General features: G+C 41.3%; 1 protein-coding gene across 10 annotated transcripts in view; it reads right to left on the reverse strand.

Moving 5' to 3' along the window:
* Nucleotides 1-14,563, reverse strand: part of ZNF385D (zinc finger protein 385D) — a 684,415-nt gene that overhangs the window by 7,812 nt on the left and 662,040 nt on the right. For 9 of the 10 annotated variants that reach the window (XM_033929944.1, XM_033929934.1, XM_033929936.1 and 6 more), the window contains one exon: nucleotides 11,100-11,201. The exons of the other annotated variant lie outside the window; for it this stretch is intronic. In XM_033929944.1, the coding sequence (XP_033785835.1) occupies nucleotides 11,100-11,201 (102 nt within the window). The remainder of the gene's footprint in view (nucleotides 1-11,099; nucleotides 11,202-14,563) is intronic. 10 annotated transcript variants of the gene reach the window in all.

Consider the following 14,563-nt stretch of genomic DNA (forward strand, 5'->3'; position numbering starts at 1 on the left):
GATAAAACCAACCTTGAAAAAGTGGTATTTTAACTTGGAATTGAACACTGCCAGAGGATGAGCTTGACATTCCAGGCATACAGTGCAGCAAGTTCGAAGGGACGGAGTCTGGAGTTGGCAGCACAAGAGAAGGGCACAGATAAGAGAGACTTACCCAACGAACAGAGCTCCCAGAGAGGAGTATGGGGAGAGATAAGAGGAGAAATACTGAGGAGCTGCACTTGTAGATCAATAAGAGGAGTTTGAACTGTATGCAGAAGTGGTTAGGGAGTGACTTGAAGAGAGGGGTGACATGAGTATAGCAACAGCGGCGGAATATAAGGCATGTAGCAGAATTTTAAACAAATTGAAAGCGAGAGAAATGGTTTAGCGGAAGACCTATGAGAAGCAGGTTGCAGTAATCTAGGTGAGAGGTGATGAGAGTGTGGGTAAAGGTTTTGCCATTGTGATTAGACAGGATTTTAGTGATATTTTAGGCTTTAGCAATCTGTTGGATTTGTGCAGAAAAGGGAAAAGATGAGTCAAAGATGACCCCGAGGTTGCAAGCTGACGAGACAGGGAGGATGAATGTTATTCACAGGAATGGAGACAGGGGGAAAGGAAGAGGCAGGTTTAGGAGGAAAGATAAGGAGCTTACCCCCTCTTTTAGAAAACCACGCTAGCGGCTGTTGCGCGGTAACGGCTCCAAAGCTCATAGAGTTTTAAAGGGCTTTGGGGCTGTTGCTTTGTAAAAGAGGGGGTTAGTTTTAAATAGCAGTGAGAAATCCAGGCAGCAATGTAGCACAGGCAGGCTGAGACTCAGGCCTGGATTCCTGTAGAGATGTATTGTAAACTTGTAAGCATAGAGGTGATACTGAAAACCACTGGAAGAGATCAGAGTAAAGTACCTAAGAGTAGCCTTACTGAGTCAGACCAATGGTCCATCTAGCCCAGTATCCCATCTTCACAGTGGCAAATCCAGGTCACAAGTACCTGGCAAAAACCCAAATGGTAGCAACATTCCATGCTACCAATCCAGGGCAAGCAGTGGCTTCCCCCATGTCTTCTCAATAGCAGACTATGGACTTTTCCTTCAGGAAATTGTCCATTCTTTTTATTTTTAGTTCCAATAATTTTATTGGTTTTATAAACAAAAGAGTTACAGAAATATGAGAGAAGCTTCCGAAAAACTACGGAAGTAATCAAAAGAAGGGACACCATTAAGTAAATCACATTGCACATGAGTAGAGATCGGGTTATAGGTAATAAACAAAGATACGAAACAGCAAGTATATGTTAATACATCAGTTATCAATAATAACGTGGATATAAAAGGGAGAAGACACATTAAAGGATAATAATTGGCAAGTGAGTACAATGTCAGGAATAAAATGTAGTGACAATAATCATGCTGAATCAAACGGAGAGCTATTACGGTATATCTGAAAATACAGCAACAGAGCGAGTGTTCATAGTAAACATATTAAAAATTAATATGAATAAGACAAAAAGAGATCAGGTAAATATACAGTCAAAGGTCCATACCATAAAATTCCATTATTATCGACCAAGTTTTAGTATAGGATAACGATGAATTACAACGATTTGCCATATGTCGTTTGTATTTATTATGGAGACAAACAGAATTCCACCACTGGTTGAAGTCAAGTTTCGTAAAGTCTTTCCAATTTTGTAATATTATTTGAAGAGCGAGAAATAACAAAAGGGTTAGAAGACGGTCATGATACATAGAGAGAGGTGTGGAAAGAGCTAGGGAGCCCTGAATAATAATATCAAAAGATAAGGGGTCATTAAGCGCAAAAATTTGGGTAATCATCTGCCAGATAGATGTCCAGAAAATCTGCAAATGAGGGCATTCATATAGCATATGGCGTAAGGATCCTTCAGAGGACTTGCAGGTCCAACAAAGATTATCCGAGGATCTCATGACTTTAGCAGTTTTAGTGGGAGTCCAAAAGGCTCGATGGTAAAGGAAAATCGCTGTTTGCCTATGAGAGGCAGAGTGAAGGGATTTAAAAATTTTGGTCCACAAAGTAGTCCAGACTCCATCAGTGAAAGGAGACTTCAACATTTGATTCCATTTGGTTTTGGAATCCGGGAGTGCAGGAAAACATTTAGATTGAATAAGTTTATACCAATTGGAAGACTGACCCCTAGAGGCTGAAAAGGCGAGAATCTTAGATTGCAAGTCCGGGTTAGTATGAAGAGAAGAAGGAGAAGAAAATTTCGCAGCAAGACAATGGTGTAATTGTACCCATCTAAAGTACTGAGAGGTGGGAAAATTAAATTTTGCCATAATATCGGAGAAGGTAATCCATTTGTCATCTATAATAAGATGAGATAAATTCCAAATGCCCTGACGATGCCAGGTTTTCCAAACCACAACTGCATTATCAATCTTAAGTTTGGGGTTGTGCCAGATCGGTGCTAGTATTGATTCACCCAATTTTTTCTCTGAAATAGAGTCTATGCGATGAAGCGCCTGCCATGTATTAAGCAAAATCGGGTTTTGTTTGGCTAGTGGAGGAAGAGGAATGGCAGGAGCATGCTGGAGGTAGTAGGAGTTCACAGTCGAATGTTCTAAAGATAGCCATGTGGGTATTGTGTTTGTGTTTGAGGAGCAATGGGTCAGCCAAATGGAGCCTTGAGATAACAAGAAAGCGTAGTGGTACTCCTGAAACTGGGAAAGTTAACTCCACCTCCAGTTTAGAACATTTCAATTTGCGCAATGCTATGCGAGGTTGTTTGCCCTGCCAAAGGAAAGATGAGAGAAGGTGTTCAATTCGGGCGTATACAGAGTGAGGGAAGAGACAAGGAAGCATGCTGAGAATGTAATTGATCTTGGGTGTGATCATCATTTTTATGGTAGAAAGTCTACCCCACCAGGAGAGATTCAAAGGGGACCATCTGGAAGTGCAAGAACGAATAATTGAAAATATAAAATCAGAGTTGAGTTTTAAAGTGGAGTCGAGTGAGGATCCAAAATATAAGCCTAGGTATTTAATCTTAGTAGGAGACCAGATAAACTCATATTGAGAAGATTCAGATTGAACGTCAATACAGTTGAGCGGAAGAATTTCAGATTTAGTGATGTTTAGTTTATAACCAGAGATGGTAGAGTAGTGATTAATTTGTTCAAGTACGTAGATTAGGGATTCAGGAGTCACATAAAGAAGAATATCGTCGGCGTAGGCCGATAGTTTGACTGAGAAGGGGCCTGATTGAAACCCCCCGATCCTTGAATCGTATCTAAAGGCAGCTAAGAGTGGTTCCAGGGCAAGATTAAAAAGTAGTGGGGAAAGTGGATAACCCTGTCTCGTTCCGCGGGACGGAGAGAAGGGTCGCGAAAGATTTCCATTGATCATAATCCGAGTCGTTGGATGGGAGTAGAGAACTCTAATCATGGATAAGAAAGATTCAGGGAAGCCATACCAACGAAGGATATGAAAGAGAAAATGCCATTCGAGACGATCAAATGCCTTCTCAGCATCAAGGGCTAGGATCAGTAGGCGGTCGGAATGTGATGAGGCGTGGTGTATAATGTGAGAAAGTAAGCGGGTGTTATTGGAGGAAAACCGATTGTTCAGAAAGCCCGATTGATCAGGTGAGATGAGAGAAGGAAGAACGGATTGTAAACGGAAAGCAAGAATTTTGGCAAAAATTTTTGCAACGACATTGATTAGGGAAATGGGGCGGTAATTTTTAACGTCGTGAGGGTCCTTACCTGGCTTGGGGAAAACAATGAGAGTAGCTTCTGTGAAAGAGCCTGTGGAACAGCCCTGAGCACAGAGATTCTGAAAAAACGATAAGATGAATGGAAGCAGGGAGGGGAGAAAGACTTTGTAGAATTCAACAGTAAGGCCGTCCGGGCCCGGAGATTTGTTAGGAGTCATAGAATTGATGGCATCTGTAAGTTCTTGGGCTGTAAAGTCAGAGATAAGTGAGGTAGACTCCGATGATGATAAAGAAGGGTGAGGGAAAGATAGGAATGAATTGAGATGGGCATTAGTAGAAGAGGTTTCAGAGGAATACAAGTGCTGATAAAAATCATAAAAGGTGGAAGAAATGTCAGAAGGGTCCGTGAGGTATTGACCAGTTGAGTTTTTAATAGAAGATATAGTAGTTTTATCCTGGGCTTTTTAAAGATAATTTGCAAGTAAATGGCCTGGTTTATTATTGTCCGCATAGTAAGTAGAGGATTGGGCAAATACCGATTTAGCAGCAGATGAGCTCAGCAAAGAATTGTATTGGAGTCTAAGATTGCGCAGATTCGTCAAAGCTGTAATATCTGAAATATCTGAGATGTGGCGCGATTCAGCTTCACAAATACGAGTTTCAAGATCCAGTTGTGTTTGTTTCCGAGAAGAGTGAAGGTGTGTAGTGAACTGAATAATGGCACCCCGTATGTAAGCTTTAAAAGCGTCCCAGGTGGTAGTCCAGTTGGTATGTGAAGGAATATTGAATTGAAAAAATTCTTTAATAGCAGCCGTTATGGAATCTGAAAACTGGGCTTCAGCCAGAAGTGAGGAATTGAACCTCCATTGTTTGCTGCGAGGTGCAAGAGAAAAGTGAGAGCATGTGATAGAAACAGCAGCATGGTCAGAGACTGTGATGGAATGGATGTGAGAAGTGGTGATGTATTGCAAGATAGAGGAGCTGGTAAGAAAATAATCAATCCTGGACTAGGTGGAGTGAGGAGCAGAAAAAAAGGTATACTGGTCAGAGTCTTTATGGTGAAGCCTCCAGGGGTCAGTCAATTGTAGCTGGGACAAAATATCATGTAGTGCATACCATGATTTAGGTTTTTTATACATGGCATGTGATTTTCTATCTTTCAATGGATCAAGAATAAGGTTGAAGTCTCCTCCTACAATGACTGGAGTGTCAGGATCCTGTAAAATATGATTAGCTAAATTGTGAAAGAAATCTGGGGAGTCCAAATTTGGTGCATAGAGATTAATAATACGGAGGTTGCGATTGGAAATAGATAGCTTGGTACTTACCTATCTTCCATATGTATCATGAGAGCTGGCAATAATTGAAATGGACGGGTGCTGTCTTATTAGAGTAAGAACACCATTCTTTCCATTCAATGCAGGAGAAAATACAGGAGGGCAAAAACCTTGTTTAATGAACTTGGCTGAGTCTGAGTCATTGAGATGAGTCTCTTGTAAGAGAATGATATCAGATTTAAGATCATCACTGTAAGATAATATTTTACGTTTCTTGATTATATTATTAAGACCTTTGACATTTAAAGAAGTTATAGATAAGGACATTGTACATATTGCAAAATAATCCGCATGAACAATAAAATAGCTGTATAAAAATCAAATATCATGAGATAAAAGTACACAGTTGTAAGTATTGTCAGCAATGAAGAAGTGGAAGCTGTATCAGTCAGAAAAATACACATAAATAATAAGCACTTGTACTTGAGAGGGTGAGAAGAAAGCCCATTGCTCTAAGGCAAAAGGCACTAGCAATTGGAGGCTGGAGCAGCAAGAAAAAGATAGCCAAGAGAAATCCACACCAGCAACCATTACAGATATATTATGCAATAGAAGCCCTGGCTGAAAGCTCCATTAAGATTAGCAAGCAACAGGGTCAGGAAGGTTAAATATGCAGCAAAAGTAAACATCACAAACAGCAATGGCTGATTGAGAGCAGCCAGTCTAAAACAAAAGAGTCAGAGGCAGGTGAAGCGTGACTAATGCTGGTAAACACTAACAAACAATCAGAGCAGCACGCTGTAATGAACCGGGAGAGAGAGAGAGCAGAGCTGTGCTAACTAAATGCAAAAAAGAGTGAGTTTCCTTGCCGTGCATAATAGGATCTGTATATAAATAAAGTAAGTTTAACATCATTGGTATAGAAGCAGCCTAGTGAGATTATTTAGTTAAGTAGAAAAGCTGCTGGTTAATATTAAAGCAAAAGGTAAGAAACAAAAGCATAGCAAGGCAAAATCACATTTTAAACAGCACATGGATACTCAGAGTCTCTCATTGGATCAGCATGGCAGTCAGGCAGCAGGCACAGTGGAAGCAGCCTCACAGAGTCTATTGGGGTCGGTGAATTCTCTTCTATGTAGGCAGCTAGGAGCTCAGGGTCAGAGAAGTCCTTTGTCTGATTAAGAAAAGTGACCCGCATTCGCGCGGGGTAGAACAGGCCGAAACGGGCGCCCATCTTTTTCAGCTGCGGTCGGAAGGCAAGGAGCTGCTGGCGGGCTTTGACGGTGTTCTTATGGAGATCCGGGAGAAACAGGATCTTGTTGCCCTCGTGAATCACAGGCGCCGCGGATCGTGCTTTTTGCTGAATTTCAAGGACCTGCGGATAACGGAGGATCCTCATAACAATGGGTCTTGGTCGGCGGTCACGTGGTAATCGTGAAGATGGCGAGCGGTGAGCACGCTCGATTTCAAAATCATGTTTAAAACGGAGATCTAACAATTTTGGGATGAAGGACTCCAAAAACGCCACCATGTTATTGCCTTCTTGACCCTCCGGGACCCCCAAAAGATGCAGATTATTCCGGCGCGAGCGATTACTCGCATCTTCCATCTCCTTCTCTAGGGCCAACGTGCGTTTCACGTGGCCCTGCAGGGCTTTGATGTTAGCATCTGCGGTCGCTGTTTTGATTTCTAGATCTGCTATTTTAGATTTGAAGGAGGTCAGATCAGTGTGGATCGTTGCAAGGTCGTCCTTGAGTTCAGAGATGGCATCTTTAGTGTCAGTCATCAAGTCCTGCACCATTTTTATGGCCTCCCATAAATCAGACATGGAGGGAGCCTCAGGTTTGTTAAGTGTCTCCAATGTTGAGGTTTTTGCTGGAGATGGAGGGTCAGGTTTGTGCCTTTTGCCTTTTGAGGCTGTAGCCATGGTTTAGTAGTGCAGATGGAGCTGGATGGAGATTGCAATCACTAGATTAGAGCAGCCAGAGAGAGAACATGTGGCAAGGGTTGCTGGAGCTGAATGTTCAGTCAGCCATCTTCATCGGGCTCAACAGCGCCCCCATTCTTTTTATTTTTAAACAACTTTGTTAACCACTTAACTGAGCAAAAAAATATTTCCTCCTACTGGTTTTAAAAATATCTCCTTGCAACTTCATTGAGTGTCCCATAGTCTTTGTAATTTTTAAAGAAATAAAAAATTAATCTGTTCAAATTGTATCTGTTCTACACCACTCAGGATTTTGTAACTTCAATCATATTTCCCTTCAGCAGTCTCTTTTCCAAGCTGTAGAGCCCTAACCTCTTTAGTCTTTCCTCATACGAGAGAAGTTCCATCCCCTTTACCATCTTGGTTACTGTTCCTTGAACTTTTTCTAGTTCTGCTATATCTTTTTTGAGATAAGGTTGACCAGAATTGAACACAGTACTCATGGTGAGGTCACACCATGGAGTGATACTGAGGCATTATAAGTGTAGATGGAAAAAAGAAAAGGTCCCAAGACAGAGCCATGGGGTACACTGACTGATAGTGGGATAGCGGTGGAGGAGGATCCACCAAAGCATACACTAAAAGTGTGATGGGAAAGATAAGAAGAAAACTAAGAAATAACAAAGCCCTGAAATCCAAGTGAGGACAGCATATCGACGAGTAGGTGGGGATCAACAGTTTCAAAAGCAGCAGAGAGATAAAGAAGGATGAGGATAGAACAGAGGCCTTTGGATCTGGCCAGGAGCAGGTCAATGGAGACTTTTGCAAGGGCAGTTTCTATAGAGTAGTGAAAGCCTGATTGAAGTGAGTCAAGAATAGCTTGAGATGAAAGAAATTCAATACAATGATGATGAACAGTGTATTCAAGTAGCTTGGATAAGAAAGGGAGGAGAGAGATGGGGTGATAGTTGGAAGGGAAGGTAGGATCCAGTGAAGGTTTTTTAAGCAATGGTGTCACTATGGCATGTTTGAAGACATCAGGAACAGTTACAATGGGAAATGAAAGATTGAGGATATGACAGATAGGTGGGATGACAGTAGGAGAGGTAGCGCTAAGTAGACAAGTGGGGATAGGGTCAGAGGAACAAGTAGTGAGTTTGGAGGGGGAAAGAAAAGGTGCAGTTTCATCTTCAGTGTTTTCAGAAAAGGAACAAAAAAGCGGCAGAGTTTGAAGGGAGGTTGACAGAATGGCCTCGGTGCAGGCGTAATTTGTATAATAACTTTCTAGGAGTTACTTTATAAATGCAAATTGGTGCACATGAAATAGATACCAAATATATGCCAATGTGCCTTCACAACCTAAGTGTCATTATTAAATTGTTCCATAATGGGCTTTTACAAAGGAAGCAGCAAAACTACAAAAAGATTGTGGAACAGAACATCAGATGTACCAGTTTGTAGTTTAATAAGCATCCAAATAACTTAAAAACAATCCACAAAAGATGTACACAGTCACAAGTGACCCACAAGATAAAAACCAAATAATGTATAAAATACAAATGACTCAACACGGGCCCGGTTTTGGCAAAATGAAATGCCTTCCTCAGGGGTCTTAGAGGGTCATTGGCTGTCTTAAATATAACAACATGGAAGTCACAAGACATGCAAGTAGTTTAAGAGGCTATGGGGCTCATCATCGAAACTTAAACATGTCTAAAAACCCACCCAAGTTGGCACTAGGACAATCTAAAAGACAGGTCATCCAAGTGTTGATAATCAAACCGACTTTCTGGATATAACCAGAAACCTTTTAGGCCTCTGAATGCTGCTGTGTACCCAGAGCTAAAAGGGGCATATCTGGAGGATTGGCTAAGGTGTTATTTTGGTGGAATGTGAACCAACCTAGACTTATTCATCCTGCAGGGATAATCAAATGTTTCACGAGACTTCCTGGATGAAACTTACACATTGTGAGTTAGACGATGTAAAAACAGGTGTAAGTGCCAAAATGTTATCCAAAGTGACCAGATAACCACTGAAAAGACAATGCAAAGACCCACACATACTCCCCCAGTGATCACTGACCCGCTCACACTGCCACAAATATCAGAATAAAAATGTACATACCTGTCTCCAGAACATCAGCACCTGCTATAGGAAAGCCTAGTAGAGCTGCAAACAGGTGTCTTAAGTAGCCTGGGGGGAGGGGCTACTGAAGCATAGAGAGGAAGACCTAGGCTCATAAGTCACTTTAACCACTACATTCATGGTGGAAAATGTGAGCCCACCAAAAAAACCCAAAACCCTACTGTACTGCCATAAGGGCTATTGGGGTTGTAGACAGTTGGGTATAGTGGGTTTTTGAGGGCTCACTATATCCTATAAGGGAGTTCTGGTGAGATGTTTATGTGACACCCATTTTGTGAAGTTCACAGCAGTGCCCTGTAGGGTGCCTCACTTCTCTGTTGCCATGTCTGGGTGACCATTCCATCACAATGCTGGCCCCTTCCACCAAATGGTCTTGTTCTGGGTATTTGGGACTTAGACAAATTTTTGGTCAAAAATGTGGTATATAAAGGAGGAGGAAAGGAGACCAACAAAGATGGTAGTCTGAATGCGTTTGGCAGAACGCTGTCGAGCATTTCTATATTATTATGGTTAAAAGGAAATCCAAGACCTGGGTATTTCCATCGGAACCCGGATCACAAACAAATTTACCTGGCCCAATGGATGAGTTCGTCATACGGGAGCCCAGAGGAGAGCTGGGTGAGATGTCCTTGGCGTGAGGTGGAGACGTGTTAGAGGGTCTATATGCCTCATTCAGGGAAGCCAGCTTACCGCCGGATGAGCACAGGCTCCCTGCTCAGCCACTCCCCCGATCCGTGTCGATTGATGCGGAGAGAGAGGGGAGCTTAGCAGCTAATCCTGAGAGTTGCAAACTTGAACAGGAGGAAGAATGAGCAGTGAGGGAGGTTTTGGCTGCTTCTGCTTCAACATCGCTGTTACAGGGAGACTTGGATATGGCAGGAGAGGTACACAAACCACTGCTGAAAGAATTTCCTACAGATGCTGTGCAACTCAAAGATATGGAATTTAAATGCTCTTTAACCCCATTGATTAAGCCACCGGTTATTGACTTAAATTCAATTTGGGAAGCTATTTCTAATTTGCAGTTATCCTTAGGAACTCAAATGCAAATCCTAACAACTAAATGCTCTGGGGTACTTTCTGAGACTTTAAAGTTACAACAAGAGTGGACAAACTAGAAAATAAAATTTTGGATCTAGAAAAAAAGTATGAGGTATTGGGAGCACAAAATCAGCTCCAAATAAAGGAAAATGGGATTATCAACTTTAAGATGGAAGTGCTGGAAAATATAACAAGAAAACAGAATTTAAGATTGATTAATTTTCCTAAATTACCTACAATTTCAGCACTAGATATGTTTAAAAGGTATTTTCTGGAGGTTTTGAAAGTCCCACAAAATTCTTTTCCACCCATTTCAAAAATTTACTATATTTCCTTGGGAAAGAAGAAGACTCCCGAAGATCAGCAAGAACCACAATTAGACTTACTGGACTTGACAAATATTCTTGAAACATCAGAGTCAGAACAAATTAGTGTGGCAACACTGTTCAATTGGCACTTCATTCATATAGAGAGTGGTTACTAAAATGTTTTTTCCTGGAATATTTAATTATGAATTGGTAATAATATCCGACTATGTGTAACTCCTTCTCTATGAATAGTGGAAACATACTATATTTTTCCTTGTATCTTATTAAGAAATTATTGCCAGTAATACTGTTATTTTCAATATGATTTGTGAGTTAATTGAAGCCAACCCATTCATTCCTAGATAGAACATCAATTGAAATATGTTGCTGAATGGGCTCCTTTCTCTGTTTACCCAGTGAAGATCCTAGGCCTACCGGACTTTCCCCTCCCCCTCCTCACCAGTCACCCTTAGATACTGCCTGCCTGCTTTATATGAAATTCCCTAACCTCTATTTGTCTGGTTTATCTGTTTTGACTAGATTGTAAGCTCTGTTGGACAGAAATTGTCTCTTACATGTTTAATATACAGTGCTACATATGCCTGGCAGTGCTACAGAAATGATAAGTAGTAGTAGTATGAAAGTAAACCGCCTTGAATTGTGCTGAAAGTAAGGTGGTATATCAAGTTTAATAAACGATAAAGGAAAAACTGATTAGCTTACCCCAAGTTGAGTTGCCCCTCTTTGAACTTTATTGTAAGGACTATATTTAGGCTTTGGAGGTTTTCCAGCAGCTCTATCTTTGTGCCTTCTACTGCTTATGTGCTGTAAAATTGAATTACAAAAAAAGTGTTATTTTGTGCATGTCAGGCTATCAATTACCTAACTCAAAAAACAGGACTTAGCTATATACAAATTAGCCATGCTTGAAGCTGGACCATAAACTAGAAATTATGAGGTCTCATTACAAAGCTGTATTATATTAATAACATTTATGATTTGTCATAAAGCCACATTAATTGGCACTTATGGTACTTGCCGATAAATACATAAGTACCTAAGTTTTCAAAAACTAATGATCAATCAAGTCCAATATCCTGTTTCCATAGTTTCCAATCCAGGTCACAAGTTCCTTGCAGGATCCCATAAGAATAAAATAAATTTTGTGCTGATTATCCCAGGAATAAGTAGTAGATTTTCCCTAGCCCACCTTAATAATGGTTTATGTAATTTCCTTTTAGGAACTTGTCCATATCTTTTTAAACCCTGCTAAGCTAACTACTTTTAACACATTCTCTGACAACAAATTTCAGAGCATAATAACAAGTTGAGTGAAGACAAAGTTTTTCTGATTTGTTGTAAATGTACAACTTAGTAATTTCCTTGTATTTCCCATTGTCTTTGCATTTTTGGAAAGAGTAAACAAGTGATTTATGTCCACTTAATCATATCCCCCCTTAGCCATTCTGGTCAATGCATCTCAAAAAATATATATTGGAATCAGAAAAGATACTGAATAAAAAGTGATCAAATGATGGAGATGGGATGACTTCCCTAATGGAAAAAGCTAAGGAGATATGATTCTTCAGCTTGTAGCCATAAGGACTATTGAGATGGTAGACAGGTGGGTATAATAGGTTTTGGGGGTGTTTGGGGGAGTGGGCTCACAATGACCTGCAAGGGAGTTGTGGTGAGATGTTTACGTGGCACCATTTTTGTGAACATAAGAATTGCCGCTGCTAGGTCAGACCAGTGGTCCATCGTGCCCAGCTGTCCGCTCATGCGGCGGCCCTTAGGTCAAAGACCAGTGCACTAACTGAGGCTAGCTTTACCTGAGTACATTCTGGTTCAGCAGGAACTTGTGTTCCAGTTTTCCACTACTCTCTGGGTGTAGAAGAACTTCCTTATGTTTGTATGGAATCTATCCCCTTTTAACTTTAGAGAGTGCCCTCTCGTTCTCTCTACCTTGGAGAGGATGAACAACCTGCCTCTGTCTACCAAGTCTATTCCCTTCAGTATCTTGAATGTTTCGATCATGTCCCCTCTCAGCCTCCTCTTTTTAAGGGAGAAGAGGCCCACTTTCTCTAATCTCTCACTGTACGGCAACTCCTCCAGCCCCTTAACCATTTAAGTCACTCGTCTCTGGACCCTTTCAAGTAGTACCGTGTCCTTCTTCTTGTACGGCGACCAGTGCTAGACGTAGTATTCCAGGTGGGGGTGTACCATGGCCCGGTACAGCGGCATGATAACCTTCTCCAATCTGCTTATGTTTGCCCTTTTCGCAGCCGCCATGGCTTCATTGATTTGTGCGGACGGCTTCATTGATTTGTGGACCAGTACTCCCAGGTCTCTTTCCTAGTGGGTCTCTCCGAGTACCGCATCAGACATCCTGTATTTGTGTATACGATTTTTGTTACTGACACGCATCATTTTACACTTATCCTCGTTAAACCTCATTTGCTATGTCGCGGCCCATTTCTCAAGCGTGTTCATGTCACATTGCAGGTCTTTGCAATCCTTCTGCGTCTTCACCACTCTGAATAACTTCGTATCGTCCGCAAATTTAATCACTTCTCTCGTCGTACCAATTTCCAGGTCGTTTATAAATATGTTGAAGAGCACGGCTCCAAGCACCGAACCCTGCGGCACTCCACTCATGACGCTTTTCCAGTCTGAGTATTGTCCATTTACCCCCACTCTCTGTTTCCTATCCGCCAACCAGTTTTTAATCCACATGAGTATTTCACCCTTGATTCCATGGTTCACAATTTTTCAAAGTAGTCGTTCATGCGGTACCTTGTCGAACACCTTCTGAAAATCCAGATATACACTGTCCACTGGCTCGCCCTTGTCTATCTGCCTGTTTACTCCATCAAAGAAGTGCAGCAAGTTCATCAAGCAAGATCTTCCCTTGCTGAAGCCATGCTGGCTGGTCCTCATCAGATTATGTCCATCAAGGTGATCAATGATGCAGTCCTTTATCAGTGCCCCACTACTCTGTTGCCATGTCTGGGTGGCCAGTCCATCACTTTGCTGACCCCTCCCATGTCTAAAAGGTCTTGTTTGAGGCGATTTGGACTTGGACAAATTTTTGGACAAGAATGTGGTATAAAGCTAGATGACTTGACGGTCTGGATGATCAAATGGCTGGACGTATAATTAGACGATTCTAGAAAAAAAAAAAATTTTGGATGTATTTTTTGAGACTGGACTTTAGAAGCTGCCAACTTTGGGCAAATAGCACCCTAGGCCCAAAATGGACTTGGACATTTATTTTATATTATGTCGCTCCGTTTGTTTAAATGGCATTTTCCTCTTAAGTTAGTACTGGTAGGGCGCCTACCTGCGCCTAACTTATGGTGCCTTATTTAGAATATAGACCTACCGTGTGTTATTTACTGAACTGTTTTGGTTAGACCATTTTTGATGGCATTTAAGATTCTAAACATCAAAAGTAAGAAAAGATGAGGGTAGCAGAGGTTACTTAATGGAGGGAGGGGATTAAAACCCTTTTTTCCAATGTCAGATTAAACAGTAATGACGAAAGGGGACACGTGGGATCTCTCAGAGAGAGAAAGAGATAATGGTTACTGTGGATGGGCAGACTAGATGGGCCATATCTGCCATCACGTTTCTATGTTTCTATCCTTGTCTCGTTCCTCATGTCAGGTTAATAGGTCTGACATCCGATTGTTGATACATATTCTAGTGACAGCAGCAGTATATAGAATTTTGATCATGCGGATAAATGCCTCTGGGAAGCCAAACCATTGCAACACTTCAAAAATAAAAGGCCATTCCACCTGGTCAAATGCCTTCTCAGCATCAAGGCTCATTGTAAGCAATTGCTGATCTCCATTTATAGATGTATATAAGTTGCATTGGTGAGCATGCGAGTATTATCGCCAGAGAATCTTCTGGTCATAAAACCACTCTGATCAGGATGAATCAAAGTGGGCAAGATTTTCTGTAATCTATTTGCAAGTATTTTAGCCTAAATCTTAGCATCGACATTGATGAGGGATATGGGTCTATAATTTTGAACCTGTTTAACCTGACATTGGAGCCCCTGCTGATGGCAATATGTGGAAAAGAGTTTGACTGTCAGGGAAGTTGTGTACTGTACATATTTATAAATTGTAATTTAGCCTTTAAGTTTATCAGCTGTGCTGAAACACTGATGAAAA

The sequence above is a fragment of the Geotrypetes seraphini genome, chromosome 2, assembly GCF_902459505.1.
Source record: "Geotrypetes seraphini chromosome 2, aGeoSer1.1, whole genome shotgun sequence".
Classification (NCBI taxonomy): Eukaryota; Metazoa; Chordata; class Amphibia; order Gymnophiona; family Dermophiidae; genus Geotrypetes; species Geotrypetes seraphini.